Source organism: Nomascus leucogenys, chromosome 17 (genome assembly GCF_006542625.1).
Source record: "Nomascus leucogenys isolate Asia chromosome 17, Asia_NLE_v1, whole genome shotgun sequence".
Classification (NCBI taxonomy): domain Eukaryota; kingdom Metazoa; phylum Chordata; class Mammalia; order Primates; family Hylobatidae; genus Nomascus; species Nomascus leucogenys.
This window is the reverse complement of record NC_044397.1, coordinates 18,505,979-18,521,466: the sequence shown is the minus strand read 5'-3', so window position 1 is coordinate 18,521,466 and position 15,488 is coordinate 18,505,979. Positions and strand designations below refer to the sequence as shown.

The 15,488-nt window shown below is 36.7% G+C and overlaps 1 protein-coding gene across 1 annotated transcript in view; it reads right to left on the bottom strand.

The window, feature by feature from the left end:
• Positions 1-15,488, bottom strand: part of BAZ2B (bromodomain adjacent to zinc finger domain 2B) — a 321,145-nt gene that overhangs the window by 18,513 nt on the left and 287,144 nt on the right. Inside the window, exons 29-33 of the mRNA XM_030796599.1 lie at positions 12,255-12,904; positions 11,556-11,829; positions 11,227-11,382; positions 10,066-10,226; positions 97-302 (exon numbers count right to left, since the gene is read on the bottom strand). Of these exons, the coding sequence (XP_030652459.1) occupies positions 97-302; positions 10,066-10,226; positions 11,227-11,382; positions 11,556-11,829; positions 12,255-12,904 (1,447 nt within the window). The remainder of the gene's footprint in view (positions 1-96; positions 303-10,065; positions 10,227-11,226; positions 11,383-11,555; positions 11,830-12,254; positions 12,905-15,488) is intronic.

Here is a 15,488-nt window from a genome sequence, read left to right as displayed (position 1 = left end):
TCACCACTAACGGATGGTGCAGGAGCAGGGACAGTAACTGTGCCCACATTATCCAGTTTGATCTGAATGGTGGTACTTAAGGGGCTCTTCAGATACCTTCTTTCAATGTTCCGCTCCAAATCAGCCAGCCTGGTTACAGCTATATCTAGGGGGTTGTCACTCTTCCGTTCTAGTGCATGTGCACTGCTTTCGTCTTCGCCAGTAAATTCTCCATCATGCTCCTTGCACAATTTAGTAAATGACTTATGTTCAAAATATACCAAGTCCTCCCTTTCTGATGCAGGCTCTGGACACATCCAACCCTATATATCAAGAGAATAGTGTTATTATGGTTTTCTCTGAAAATGCTAGGTGGGTGAATTACCTTTACTTAAAATACAGCATTGGATACTGGCAGATCTCAAGGATCATTACTAAAAGATTTTACCTTGTGTTTCCTAAAACTAGGTGGAAATAAGAAGAAAAAAATTAAAAGAAATAGTTGTAAGAAAAGTTTGAAGAATAAAATTTATAAACTTTTGATATTATAAAAGGTATAAGAACAATCAGCAAAATATTTTGAAGGATTTTAGACTAAAATGCTTATCAGTTTCATGGGATCACTTAAATGGAAATCTCTGGGTAGCCTCTGAGCCTTTGCTCTTCCTTTCTGTTTTCATTCCTTCCATTATTCTTCTGTACAGGTCCTTCTGTGCTCACCATTTTTCCTTTGACTGCAGGGGCTTCAAATATGCTATTACCTTTATCTGTATTGCTTTTCTCTGCTCCTCTTCACCTAGTTAACGCCACTCATTTTGTAGCTCTCATGTTAAGATAAACTTCAACATGAAGGGATCCTGATAGGAATTGTTTCCTGACCTCTTTCAGGAGCTAAGTCCCTCTCTGACAGGTTCTCATAGGACCACGCTCCTTAGCCTTGTCATAAATGCAATTTTATAGTAGTGTGATTATTTGATGAATATTTTTCTACTTCTAAATTCCATGAGAGCAGGGACTATGTCTGCTTTTACTCATTTATCTCCAGTACAGTGCAGGCAAATAATGGGCACTCAATACATGTATGTTGACTGAACAATGAATGATCCTATAGCTCAAAATCCTTCAAAGATTTCCTATTCTTTAGGAAATGTTCACCATGGCATTCAAGTACCTCAATCTATCCCTTTTCATGTTCCCATTCACACATCTTATGTTGCAGTCAAATTCTATTATTTGCTCTTCCACAAACATGGGATAAGCTTCCCAATCCTCGTGCTCTGCTCATGCTGTTCCCACTTCCTGGTATGATATTCCCTGGTCTCTAATTGTCCAAACCATACTCATTTTCTTAAGTTACATTTCAACTTCTAAATGAAATCTTCCATGATCTTTTCCATATCTCTGCCAGAAGTCAGTATTTTTTCTAAATTCATACATTACTCTGTTCTCAACAATCAGTTACTAGGTTCTGCATATATGTATATGTCTGATCTCCCTATTATACGACAAGCTTTCTGATGGTAGGAATAACACTTTATCCAATTTTTTGGTGTCCACTGCCTGAGATGCAATAGGTATTTAATAAATGCATATTAAATGAAAAACAGAATAAACATCTCTTCAGATATAATTATTTTATCTTATATACTAGGATCAATTCTTCCCCTTTAACTCAGTAGAATATTTATATTTAGAAAGGAAGGATGGACTCTAAAATGGTGGCACAGATGCAAGCTGGCTTCAGTTCCTGCCCCCAATGCCCCCCATCCCTGCCGCCAACCACTCAGAAAACCCAAAATAAATATACGGCACTGAGACGATCACCAGCAACATCCCAAAATTCAAACATAAGGATGAGACAGTTCCTGGGGCAAGAGAGAGGTGAAAAAACTCTGAGCAGATGGTAAGAGAATTGGACTTCCATATCCACGATGCTTCTCTACCCTCATTCTGCTGGGAACCAAGCACACAGAAAATTTCCCCGTAACTCACAGTTTCTACACTGAAAAAAGTGAGATCAAGATAGACAACCAACTTATCCACTATGAAAAACAGTGTGAAAGTTCCTCAAAAATCTAAAAATAGAACTACCATACAATCTAGCAATTCCATTAGTGGGTATACATAGAAAAGAAAGAAAATCAATATATGGAAGAGATATTTGTACTCCCATATTTACTGCAGCAATATTCACAATAGCTAAAATATGGAATCAACCTAAATGCCCATCAACAGATGAATGGATAAAGAAAATGCAGTATACTTATAGGATGGAATATTATTCAGTCATAAAGAAGAATGAAATCCTGTTATTTGCAGCAAAATGGATGGACTGGAGGACATTATCCTGGGTGAAATAAGCCAGATACAGAAAGACAAATTATTATATGTTCTCACTCATATGTGAGAACTAAAAAAGCTACTCTACTCTAGAATGTAGAGAGTAGACTGGTGGTTACCAGAGGCTGAGAAAGGTAGGCAGACAGTGAGAATAAGAGAAATTGATTAATGGGTACAAATATATGGTTTGACAGAAGAAATAGGAGAATACATAAAGACAATTAGACAAAATCTGGAAAACAATTCATGATTTGAATGAGAAAATCAACAGAGACAGATATAAAAAAGAACCAAACCAGAAGTTCTAGAGCTAAACAATTCAATGAATAAAATAAAAAATACAAGACTAGATTAAAAATACAGACTAGACCAAGGAGAAGAAAGAATTTCTGAACCCAAAGACAGGTCTTTTGAAGTAACACAGGCAGACCAAGGGCAGGGCGGGTGGGGGGCGGGGGGAGAAAGAAAGGAAAACAAAGAAAAAGGAAAAAAGAATGAAACAGCCTATAGGATTTATGGGACACCATTAAGCAAACAAATATTCTTGTGGGTGTTACAGAAGGTGAAGAGAAGGGAAAAGGTGAGGAAAAAAAATTTAATGAAATAATAGCAGAAAACTTTCCACGGCCTGGGAGAAAGAGGAAAATTCAGGTACAGGAAGTTTGAAGAATCCCAAAAAATTCAACCCAAACAGGTCCTCTTTGAGGCATATTATAGTCACCCTGTAAAAAGTCAAAAGACAAAGAATTCTGAAAGCATTAAAAGTGTCAAGTCACATATAAGGAAATCCCCATTAGACTAACAGTGGATTTCTCAGCAGAAACCTTATAGGCCAGGAGAGAATGGGATTATATATTCAAAGTAGTGAGAGAAAAAAAACCCTGCCAGCCAAGAATATTATACCCAGCAAAGCTAGCCTTCAGAAATGAAGGAGAAAAAAAATCTTTTACAGACTGAGGGAAACTGAAGGAATTCATCACCACTAGACTAAACATGCAAGAAATGCTCAAGGAGTCCTATGTCTGAAAGTAAAAAGATGATAACCACCATCATGAAAATATGAAACTATAAAACTCACTGGGAAAGCTAATACACAAAGGAGAAAGAGAAAGGAAATTATTACACACATAATTTTAAAAAGCCTGATGATAAACTATATCCCTATGGAAAAACACCCAGCCACAAAAATAAATAATAATCAAGGAAGTAAGGAACAAAGGATTATACAAAACAACAGAAAAGCAATCAATAAAATGACAAGAGTAAGCACTCACCTATAAATAATAATCTTGAATGTAAATGAATTAAATTTCCCATTTAAAAGACATAGACTGGCTGGATTAAAAAAAACAAGGCCCAACTATATGCTGCCTGTAAGAAACTCCCCTCACCTGTAAAGACATACGTAGACTGCAAGTGAATGGATGGATAGAAATAGCCCATGCAAATGAAAACCAAAAATGAAGAGGAATAGTTATGTCAGATAAAAAAAAACAGAAAAACAAACTTCAAGTTAAAAGCTGTAAAAAGAGACAAAGAAGGACAATTATATAATAAAGGTATCAATTCAACAAGAGAACATAATAATTGTAAATATATATGCACTCAATACAGGAGCACTCAATACATAAAGCAAATATTATTAGCTCCAAATGTAGAGGTAGATCCTAATATGATAATGGCTGGGGATTTCAACATCCCACTGTCAGCATTGGATAGATTTTCTAGACAGAAAATCAACAAAGTAACATCAAATTTAATCTGCACCATAGACCAAACGGACACGTACAGAACATTTCATCCACCAGCTGCAGAATACACATTATTTTCATCAGCACATGGAACATATGCCAGGACTGACCATATGTTAGGACTCAAATCTCAAAAAATTTTAAAAATTTGAAATCATATCAAGTATCTTCTCTGACTACATGGAAATAAACTATAAGTCAGTAACAAGAGGAACATTTAAAACCATACAAATACATGAAATGTAAACAACAGGGTCCTGAACAACCACTGGGTAAAAGAAGAAATTAAGAATGAAATTTTAAAATTCCTTGAAATAAATGAAAATAGAAACACAACATTCCAAAATGTATGGGACACAGCAAAGGCAGTATTAAGAAGCAAGTTTATAGCAATAAATACCTACATCAATAAAGTAGAAATATTTCAAGTAAACAATCTAGCAATGCCCTTCAAGTAACTGGAAATGCAAGAACAAATCAAACCCCAAATTAGTAGAAAGAAATAAACAACAAAGATCAGAGCAGAAATAAACCAAATTGAGACAAAAATACAAAAGATCAACAAAACAAAAAGTTACTTTTCCTAACAATAAAATACCTAGGAATGCAGCCAACCAGGGAGGTGAAAGATCTCTACATGAAAATTACATCACACTGCTCAAAGAAATCAGAGATGATACAGATGGAAAAACATCCCATGCTCATAGATAGGAAGACTAAATATCACTAAAATGGCCATACTGCCCAAAGCAATTTACAGATTTAATGCTATTCCTATAAAACTACCAATGAAATTCTTCTTTGAACTAGAAAAAACTATTTAAAAGTTCATACAGAACCAAAAGAGAGCCCAAATAGCCAAGGCAACTTCGCTTCTTGGGCTCAAGCCATTCTCCCACCTCAGCCTCCCAAGTAGCTGGGACTATAGGCATGTGCCACTACGCCCAGCTAATTTTTGTATTTTTTGTAGAGAAGGGGTTTTGCCATGTTCCCCAGGCTGGTCTCAAACCCCTGAGCTCAAGTGATCCTCTCACCTCGGCCTCCCAAAGTTCTGGGATTACAGGCATGAGCCACTGTGTCCAGCCTCAGCAGCATTTTGATACATGAACAATGAATTCACTAAAAAAGAAATCAAGAAGGCAATCCCATTTACAATAGCTACCAAACAAACAAGCAAAAACATAAACAAAAATCCAACTCTAGGAGTAAATTTAATCAAAGAAGTGAAAGACCTTTACAAGGAAAACTATCAAACACTGATGAAAAAAAAACGGAAGAGGATGAGAGGATACAACCATGCTTATGGATCGGAAGAATCAATATTGTTAAAATGACAATACTACCCAATGCAATCTACAGATTCAACACAATCCCTATCAAAACACTAATGACATTCTTCATAGAAACAAAGAAAAAATATTAAGCTTTGTGTGGAATTACAAAAGACTGAATAGCTAAAGCAATCCTGAGCAACAAGAACAAAGCTGGAGGTATCAGACTACCAAGACTTCAAAATAAACTACAAAGCTGTAGTAATCAGAACAGCATCGTACAGGCATAAAAACTGACACATAAACCAATGGGATAGAATAGAAAACCCAGAAATTAATCCACACCTCTACAATCAACTGCTTTTTAACAAAGGTGCCAAGAATGCTCATTGTGAAAAGAATAGTCTCTTCAATAAATGGTGCCAGGAAAACTGGATATCCATATGCAGAGGAATGAAAGTAGACCCTCACCTCTTATCCTATACAAAAATAACTCAAAATAGATCAAAGACTTAATGTAAGACCCCAAATGATAAAACTACTAGAAGAAACAGGACATTGGTCTGGGAAAATATTTTATATATAAAACTTCAAAAGCACAGGTAACAGAGGCAAAAATAAACAAATGCGATTACATCAAATGAAAAAACTTCTGTACAGCAAAGGAAAAAGTCAACAGAGTGAAAAGAAAATCCTCCAAATGGGATAAAATATTTGCAAATAATACATCTGAAAGGAGATTAATATCCAGGATATACAAGGAACTCAAACATCTCAACAGCAAAAACCAAACAATCTGATTAAAAATGGGCAAATAATCTGAACAGACATTTCTCAAAAGAAGACATATACATGGCCAACAAATATATGAAAAAATGCTGAATATCACCACTCACCACGGAAATGCAAATCAAAGCCACAATGAGATATTATCTCACCGCAGTTAGAATGGCTATTATCAAAAAGAAAAAAACGGTCAGGCGCCGTGGCTCATACCTGCAATCCCAGCACTTTGGGAGGCTGAGGCAGGAAGATCACGAAGTCAGGAGATCAAGACCATCCTGGCTAACATGATGAAATCCCGTCTCTACTAAAAATACAAAAAAATTAGCTGGGTGTGGTGGCAGGTGCCTGTAGTCCCAGCTACTCGGGAGGCTGAGGCAGCAGAATGGCGGGAATCTAGGAGGTGGAGCTTGCAGTGAGCCGAGATCACGCCACTGCACTCCAGAGCCTGGGCGACAGAACAAGACTCCATCTCAAAAAAAAAAAAAAAGAAAAGAAAAGAAAAGAAAAAAAAATGAGATGCTGGTAAGAATGCATAGAAAAGGGAACTCTTACATACTGTTGGTGGCAATGTAAACTAGTACAGCCACTATGAAAAACAGTATGTAGGTTCCTCAAGAAACTACAAATAGAGCTATCATGTGATCCAGCAATCCTACTACTGGGAATTTATCCAAAGGAAAAGAAAATTGTCGTATTGAAAAGACATCTGGCCGGGCGTGGTGGCTCATGCCTGTAATCCCAGCACTTTGGGAGGCTGAGGCAGGTGGATCACCTGAGGTCAGGAGTTCGAGACCAGCCTCAACATGGAGAAACCCTGTCTCTACTAAAAATACAAAATTAGCCGGGCGCGGTGGTGCATGCCTGTAATCCCAGCTATTCAGGAGGCTGAGGCAGGAGAACTGCTTGAACCTGGGAGGCAGAGGTTGCGGTGAGCTGAGATCGCGCCATTGAACTCCAGCCCGGGCAACAAGATTGAAACTCCGTCTCAAAAAAAAAAAAAAAGAAAAGACATCTGCATCCCGATGTTTACTGCGGCACACAATAGCCAAAATACAGAATGAATCCAGGTATTCAACAGATAAATGGATAAAGAAAATATGGCATGTATACACAACAGAATGCTATACAACCATAAAAAGAATGAAATATCCTGTCATTAGAGGCAGCATAGATGGAACTGGAGGACATTACTTTAAGTGAAGTAAGCCAGGCACACAAAGTTAAACACTGCATGTTCTCATTCATGTGGAAGCTTAAAAAAAACCTGATCTCATAGAAGTAAAAAGTAGAGCAGAGGATACTACCGGCTGGGAAAAGTGGGGGCAGGGAGGGATAAAGAGAGATTTGTTAAAGAATACAAAATTACTGGCTGGGCGTGGTGGCTCATGCCTGTAATCCCAGCACTTTGGGAGGCCGAGGCAGGCAGATCATCTGAGGTCAGGAGTTTGAGACCAGCCTGACCAACATGGAGAAACCCTGTCTCTACTAAAAATACAAAAATTAGTCGGGCATGGTGGCACATGCCTGTAATCCCAGCTACTCAGGAAGGCTGAGGCAGGAGAATTGCTTGAACCTGGGAGGTGGAGGTTGCTGTGAGCTGAGATCACGCCACTATACTCAAGCCTGGGAACAAAAGTGAAACTTGATCTCAAAAAAAAAAAAAAAAAAAAAAGAATACAAAATTACTGGTAGGTAGGAGAAATAAGTTCTAGTGCTCTATACCACTGTACGATGATTATAGTTAATAATATTGTTTCAAGTAGCTAAAGGAGGATATTATTCTTAACAGAAAAAAATGGTAAATGTTTAAGATAATGAATATGCTAATTACTCTGATCTGATCACTATACATTAAATGTACCAAAACAACACCATGTACTCCATGATACTGTACATTATTATTTATGAATTTAAAACAATTTATGAAGCAAATTCTACTTATCTTAGCTACTGATAACACAGCCAAGAACATTTAAGCAGCCAGCAGTGTGATAAGGTCAAAGGACTAAAATCTGAGTATGTCACCAGGAAAATGTTTCAGGCCCACACTCTGACTTTACATGTATTTTTTAAAAGCCTGATGATACACTTTCCCAACCAACAGTCAATTAGAATTGGCAAATGAGTTGGGAAAAAGCTGGAGGAAAATAGGGCTTATGGAACCAATCAAATTTAAACCAGCAAGTAGTATCAACTGACAATCTGAGAGGACAACCACAGACTATAGAAAGTAGATGTAGCAGTTTTAAAAGCAAAGCACACTAGGATCATTTAGGTTAGGTGCAAAACCTCTTCTCATTTCCTGAGGGAATTATTGTCTGATAATTGATCTTCATATTGATGATTCTGTGCCACCATGATAAGTTAAATCAGGCTTTTTATTTTCAATTTAAGAAAGCAGTGAAATGTGTAACACAAGCGATCCAAAACCACGTTAAAAAATTCTAGCACTAAATGGAATAATTTTCATTTCTCCAGAAAATAAAATAGTGTGAAAGGGTTCATTTGTTGAAGATGCCAGAAAGATGACAATACACGAGGCACTTTTATACTGTATTATAGAACCTGGAGGAGGAGACATAGTTTACTAGCACAAGTTTCAATAATAAATTTTTGCTTCCCAAGGTTGGTAATTACGTTTGTCACAAGAAAGGGATATTTTATTAGCTCTGGAAAACTACATTTTTTGAGATCCTCAAAAGTGTCCAAATGCCTATGTTAAACTAATTATGAAGCAAAATCTCAATTATTAAATAGGATAGCATTATGCCATAAATTTCTCATTCTGAATAAAGCAAGGCATTTCAAATCAAATTACACGGAGATTAAGGTTTCTAAACCTTTAGTACCTTAGCAGATTCTAGCCAGGCGCAGTGGCTCATGCCTGTAATCCCAGCATTTTGGGAGGCCAAAGTGGGTGGATCACTTGAGGTCAGGAGTTTGAGACCAGCCTGGCCAACGTAGCAAAACCCCATTAAACTCTATTAAAAATACAAAAATTAGTGGGGCGTCATGGCATGTACTTTGAAAGCCTGAGGCAGGAGAATCACTTGAACCTGGAGGTGGAGGTTGCAGTGAGCCGAGATCACGCCACTGTACTCCAGCCTGGGCGACAGCGTGAGACTCCATCTCAAAAAAAAAAACAAAAACAAAAAACAAAAAAACAAAAAACCCCAAAACCAAAACAGAACCTTAGTAGGTTCTAAACCTTTCATGCTTTTAAGGAGACCTTTATACCCCTCTTTACAAAACCAAAAATTCTTGCACAAGGGTAAAGCTTTCCTTTTGCTTGTCCACTGGAAATCAGTTCTGATCATTACCTGTGACATGATAATACCCAGCAAATAGATGAGGGAATGAATGAATAAATCAGTAAATAAAAACTTTACATATATATGTAGAGTATGTGTGCATGTGTCAGTACATCATAATGGTCTATAACATATATTTGGATATATCTATATTGGTCTCCAAATTAAACTATATAGTGTAAAAGTCTGACATATAACAAGGCTTGTATATAAGGAAGTTCATGGCCTATATGAAACACTATAATAGGAGTTTGATAATATTTGTACTAGATCATCACATTCATCTCAGTGAAACTGGAATTCTGCTGGTAGTAAAGAACTGCGAATCAGAAATAATACTTCTGAATACCATTAAGGAGGTAGCAAGATTACTAAAAAGAACAGGGGATCTGGAGTCAGACTTGGTTTAAATGCACATTTAGGCACTTACTATATGACCATTGGCACATTACTTACGCTGAGCCTGGTTCCTTAACAGATGGGGCAAATTAATCCAGGATTGTTTTCAGAATTAAATGAGACAAAATAAAAACATTTAGCACATTAACTAGCATATATTAGGCATGTAATAAACATTAGTTACCTTCTATTATCCTAAAAACATATTTTATTCCAAGTCGATTTTACCTTCACTTGCAAACTTGCTGATGCAACTCTCCTTTCTAGATCTTCTACCTGTTGAAGGACACTCAAATCCATTTCCATTGCTTGTTCTTCTACTGACCAGTTCTCCACAATGTCTCGAGTTACTTGGTTTTCTTCATTTTCATTCAGTTCAATAATAGCAACTACATTTAAAAAGAAATTAATTTAAAAATCCATTTATTAAGCTTTTCCCCTCAGAGATTTCTTCCAGAAAGTGAATACAATTCTAGGAGACCCATGTACATTTAACTTGACATACACAAATGCACTTGTATATGTACAGGCAGCTTACTCTTAAAAGTAGAAACACGCTAAGAAACACAAAACAATATGCTACGGGTGTAAAAAATTACAAGACAGTAACACCAACTTAAAAAATATAAATAGTTTGTTGAGTAAAACAGAAAAAAATAGTAGTGCATTAAGATATCATTTCTCTCTTGATATCTGTGGGGGATTGGTTCTAGGACCCCCTCTGCCCCCATGAATACCAAAACCTAGAGATGTTCACATCCCTTATATAAAATGGTGTTGGCCAGGAGTGGTGGCTCATGCCCATAATCTTAGCACTTTGGGAAGCTGAGGTGAGAGGATCACTTGAGGCCAGCAGTTCGAGACCAGCCTGGGCAACATAGTGAGGCCCTGTCTCTACAAAAAATAAAAAAAACTAGCTGGGTGTGGGGGCATGTGCCTATAGTCCCAGCTACTCAGAAGGCTGAGGCAGGAAGATTGCTTGAGCCCACGACTTTGAGAATGCACCACCATTCTCCAGCCTAGGTGACACAGCAAGACTCTCTCACAAAAAAAAAAAAAAAAGGTGTACTATTTGCATGTAATCTATGTACATCCTCCTATATGCTTCAAGTTATTTCTAGGTTACTTATAGTACCTAAGACAATGTAGATGCTATGGAAATAGTTGTTATACTATATTATTTAGGGAAGAATGATAAGAAAAAAAAGTCTGTATATGTTCAGTACAGTTATGCCCATCTTTCTTTGAATCTGTTTGATCTGCGATTGGTTGAATCCATAGATGTGGAACTCATGAATATGAAGGACCAATAGACTAAAATATGCTTTAGAATAATTAATTCTCATAACTAAGCAAGAAAGAAAGCTGAAATCTCTTTTAGGCACATACCATCCTTATTCTTGAGGCAGGCTTGAGTAATATAATCCAAATGTTTCTGAATTTGTTTTTGTAATGCCTTTTCTCTTATTCCTCTGAGATGCAGCACTTTGAGCAAAGCTTTTAGGTCCTCTGGGTCAATAATTCTCCACCAACCAAACTGCATTTCTAAGTCAAGATAAATAAGTAGAACTTTTACAAGTATTTTGAATAGGAAGTGACACCATGGAAATAAAAAGATTTATTAACTACATACAGAACCGTCAAATATTCAGTTATAATATAGGAATCCATAATATTGAAATTGAGTAAGTGGCTGTAAACCATCTCAATGTACCTACCTTCTGGAATAGGTTTTGGACTAGGAAAATCTACTGGTTTTGCTACTTCAACAGCTGCAGGTTGAGCTGAGGTGGCCTTTTCATTCTGTGGTACTGGAGATTCACTTTTACTTGAAGCAACATTGGAAGTCAAGAATGAATTACCATTTCCTTCTGATAACCCTAACCCTGATCCTAGACTAGGTACAGATGATGTAAATGGAATATTAGAAGTAAGCACACCAGTGGGCCACCCACAAAACTGAAGTCCCATCATAGATGCTCCACTTTTCACCTGCAAAAAGAAAACATTTATTAATGAAAAGTAGATTACTCTAAGAATTTAGGAAAAATTTTTGGAATATGAAATTATTTTTCAAATTCCAAAAAATATTCCTTCATTTATTACAATTACAGGAAAACGAAATATATTAGCAACAAAAGTTAAATTCCATGTTCTTATTTGTTTCCCAAAGTAATTTTCCTTTCGGATATACTGTTACAGTAGTAAGTTAAAAAGTAATTAAAGAAGACTTAGACCAACGCTAGAAATCAGTAGTTCTAATGAACCTTGGTGACAGAAATTCTGACTTGTTTTAGTTTTCAAACTGTAGCAGGAATATTTTAACTATTTGAGTGATCCCCCTTGAGCAAAAATCTCCATGAGGTCAAAGATTACATAAAGCAATATAAAAATGAGTTACAGTTAGCAGTACTAACCTGAAGAGGTGATAAAGCAAATGGATTTAAGCCAACAGGATTCTGAGCAGAAGATCCAAGAGGAGCTGGGGCAGGTGAAGGTGCCTTAGATGGTGGCTGAGACTGAGGAGTCACCAAAGAAGCAGTTGACATATTGGCATGAGTAAGTGAAGTGTCATCGCAAGGTGTTCGTGGCAAAAGACTAAACCATTGTCTATTCTTTTCGGTCAGCGTTTTTAGTAACTGGTCATTGGGGAGAGGACTGTAGAACTTCCCTGGACCACTTGAACCAGTATTAAACAGATTATTAGAGTCTGCCTTTTCCACAATGCTTTGCGTTGCTGTTGACTGAATGCTGCCCAGTGAATGTTTTCCACTGTTCTGATAAGACAACGTGCACCCATTTGCACCAGCATTTGGTTTGGGGGTCATAACCTCTGACTCAGGAGGCATCTTAGCTACTTCCAAAAGCTTGCTTAATTTGGAAAAAGAGCCAGGTTTCTGAAGGAATAGATTTGTGTTATCTTTTTCTTTAAGATCTTCCTTTTGTTCACAGTGATGTGTATTTGAACAATTTAAACTGTCCCCAGAAGTCTCAAACATTTCTTCTTTGATCTGGACACTTTCTGCCTTTTTTAGTTTTTCTCTTTCTTTTGCAATTTCTTCTAGTCCTACGAAATCAAAAAGCATTATGAACATGTTACTCCAGATCAAACCAATATTGTAATTAAATTTCATTACTCTTTATCAAATTATATGCATAAATACTTAAACTTTTCTATATTACCTAATACTCCCTATATTTTCCTTTTTTATAGATTATAGCTTTCACTCACCGGAAAATTAACATATATATATATATATTTTGTTTGTTTGTTTGTTTAAATTTTATTTTGAGATGGATGGAGTCTTAGTTTTCCACCAGGCTGGAGTGCAATGGCACGAATTCAGCTCACTGCAACCTCTGCCTCCTGGGTTCAAGTGATTCTCCTGCTTCAGTGTCCTGAGTAAATGAGATTACAAAGATGCACCACCACGCCTGGCTAATTTTTTTGTATTTTTAGTAGAAACAGGGCTTCACCATGTTAGCCAGGCTGGTCTCGAATCTCTGAGGTCAGGCAATCCACCTGCCTTGGCCTCTCAAAGTGCAAAGTGCAGGGATAACAGGCATGAGCCACCACGCCCGGCCAGCATTAACATATATTTGTTATAAAAAATTAAAATCCAAAAATATTAAAAGTACAAAAAATATTACAAGCCGTACTACACAGCAAAAATTACCCTTAATATTTTTGAATTAAACTTCTAGGAGTTCTCTATGTGATACATACACACTTAAATCCACATAATTAAGGAAAGAAATTCTACTACATATATAATATTCTAAACTGCTAGAGGGTTTTATTGAATAATACCCTGTAAACACCTTGACATGTCGATAAACATATAACTTCATCATAAATTTTAATGGCAACAGAATGAACTATATCATAACAAATAATTTTCTACCGATATATAATAATAGGTCCCAATTATTCACTATTATAAACAATGCCGTAAATAATGACTTTTATCTATATTTTTAGACTTGTTCTCCCGATTTACTTCCTTAAAATAAATTCCTAAAAAAAAACTAAGATGTGTACTTTCAGAGTTTTTGAAATACATTGTCAAACTGTCCTCTAGAACGTCTGGATCAATATATACTCATATTAAAGTAACTGAGAGCATCTGTGTGCCTACACCCTCAATGAAACTGGATGCTGTCAGTATTTTTTGTCTTTGCCAATATTTGAGGTTAAAATCTAGATTGCATTATTTCTGGTCATTAGTAAGGCTGAATGTCTTTTCATAGGTTTATTAGTATTTCTCTTTTGTAAATTTCTGGTTCATATTTTTGCTCATTGTTTTAAAAATAATTTATAAGAACTATTTTAAAAACATAAATCCACTACTTTATTCAATTTGAAAAGTAATATGCTCGCAAGTTAAAATATTCAGTCATGAAGGGTATATAAAGTAAAGGCCTTTCTACCTATTCCTTCAGTCTCTATTTCTAAACTTCAGGGGTAGCCATGGTAAATTACATCGATATATCTTCCCAGAAATCGTATATACATTATCTATGACTACCATTTTGCATTACTACATAAATGGAATACTACTATTCACTTTTCTGCAGCTTAGAACAAAAACCAAACTCCTAACCAAGGCCTACAACATTCTATAATCTGGTTCCTGAAAACTTCCACCACCTCTGCACCACTCTTGTCCTTGGTAACTCTGCTCCTCTTCTCACTTTCTATTTTCAGCTTCTTGAACATGCTAAGTTCTTGCCCTTCTCAGAGCCTTTGATCTTGTTCTTCCCTCTGCATGGGATACTGTTTTGTTGACTGGCTCCTTATCCTTCACGTCTCAGATAATAAATGTTATTTCCTTACAGAGATTTTCTCTGATCACTTTATCTAAAATTAGGACACCCCATTCATCTTAGAATGTCACTCTATATTATTTCCTTTACAGAATTTAACATTAATCATGATGTTTGTTTATTTTCGATTACCTCCCCTCCCATGTACTAGAATTTAAATCAACAAGCTCTGTTTAAAGGCAGAGCAATGTCTATATCATTTTTTTTTTTCTGAGATAGGGTCTCACTCTGTCACCCAGGCTGGAGTGCAGTGGTGTGATTAGGGCTTACTGTAACCTCGACCTACTAAGCTCAAGTGATTCTGCCAACTCAGCCTCCCAATTAGCTGGGACTACAGGTGCACGACACCATGTCCAGGTAATTTTTGTATTTTTTGTAGAGACGAGGTTTCACTATGTTGCGAGGCTAGTCTCAAACTCCTGAGCTCAAGTAATCCACCCGCAGATTACAGGCATGAGCTTTGGGATTACAGGCATGAGCCACTGTGCCCGGTCAATGTCTGTATCTTGCTATTATTGGATTCCAAATGCTTGGCATGGTGGCTACTATAAAACAGTGGCTCAATAAACCAGGCACAGTGGCATGCACCTGTAGTCCCAGCTACTTGGGAGGCTGAGGTGGAAGGATCGCTTGAGCCCAGGAGTTTGAGTCCAGCATGGGCAACATAGTGAGATCCTGTCTCTAAAGAAAATAAAAGGAGGTGCTCAATAAATATTCCTTGAATAACGAAACAAAAGGATGAATTTAATTCTTTCACTAATAGTATTCCTTAGAGAACTTTCCAAAACATGTAACTGTAGTTCACCTGTAGTTCATTTTTTTTT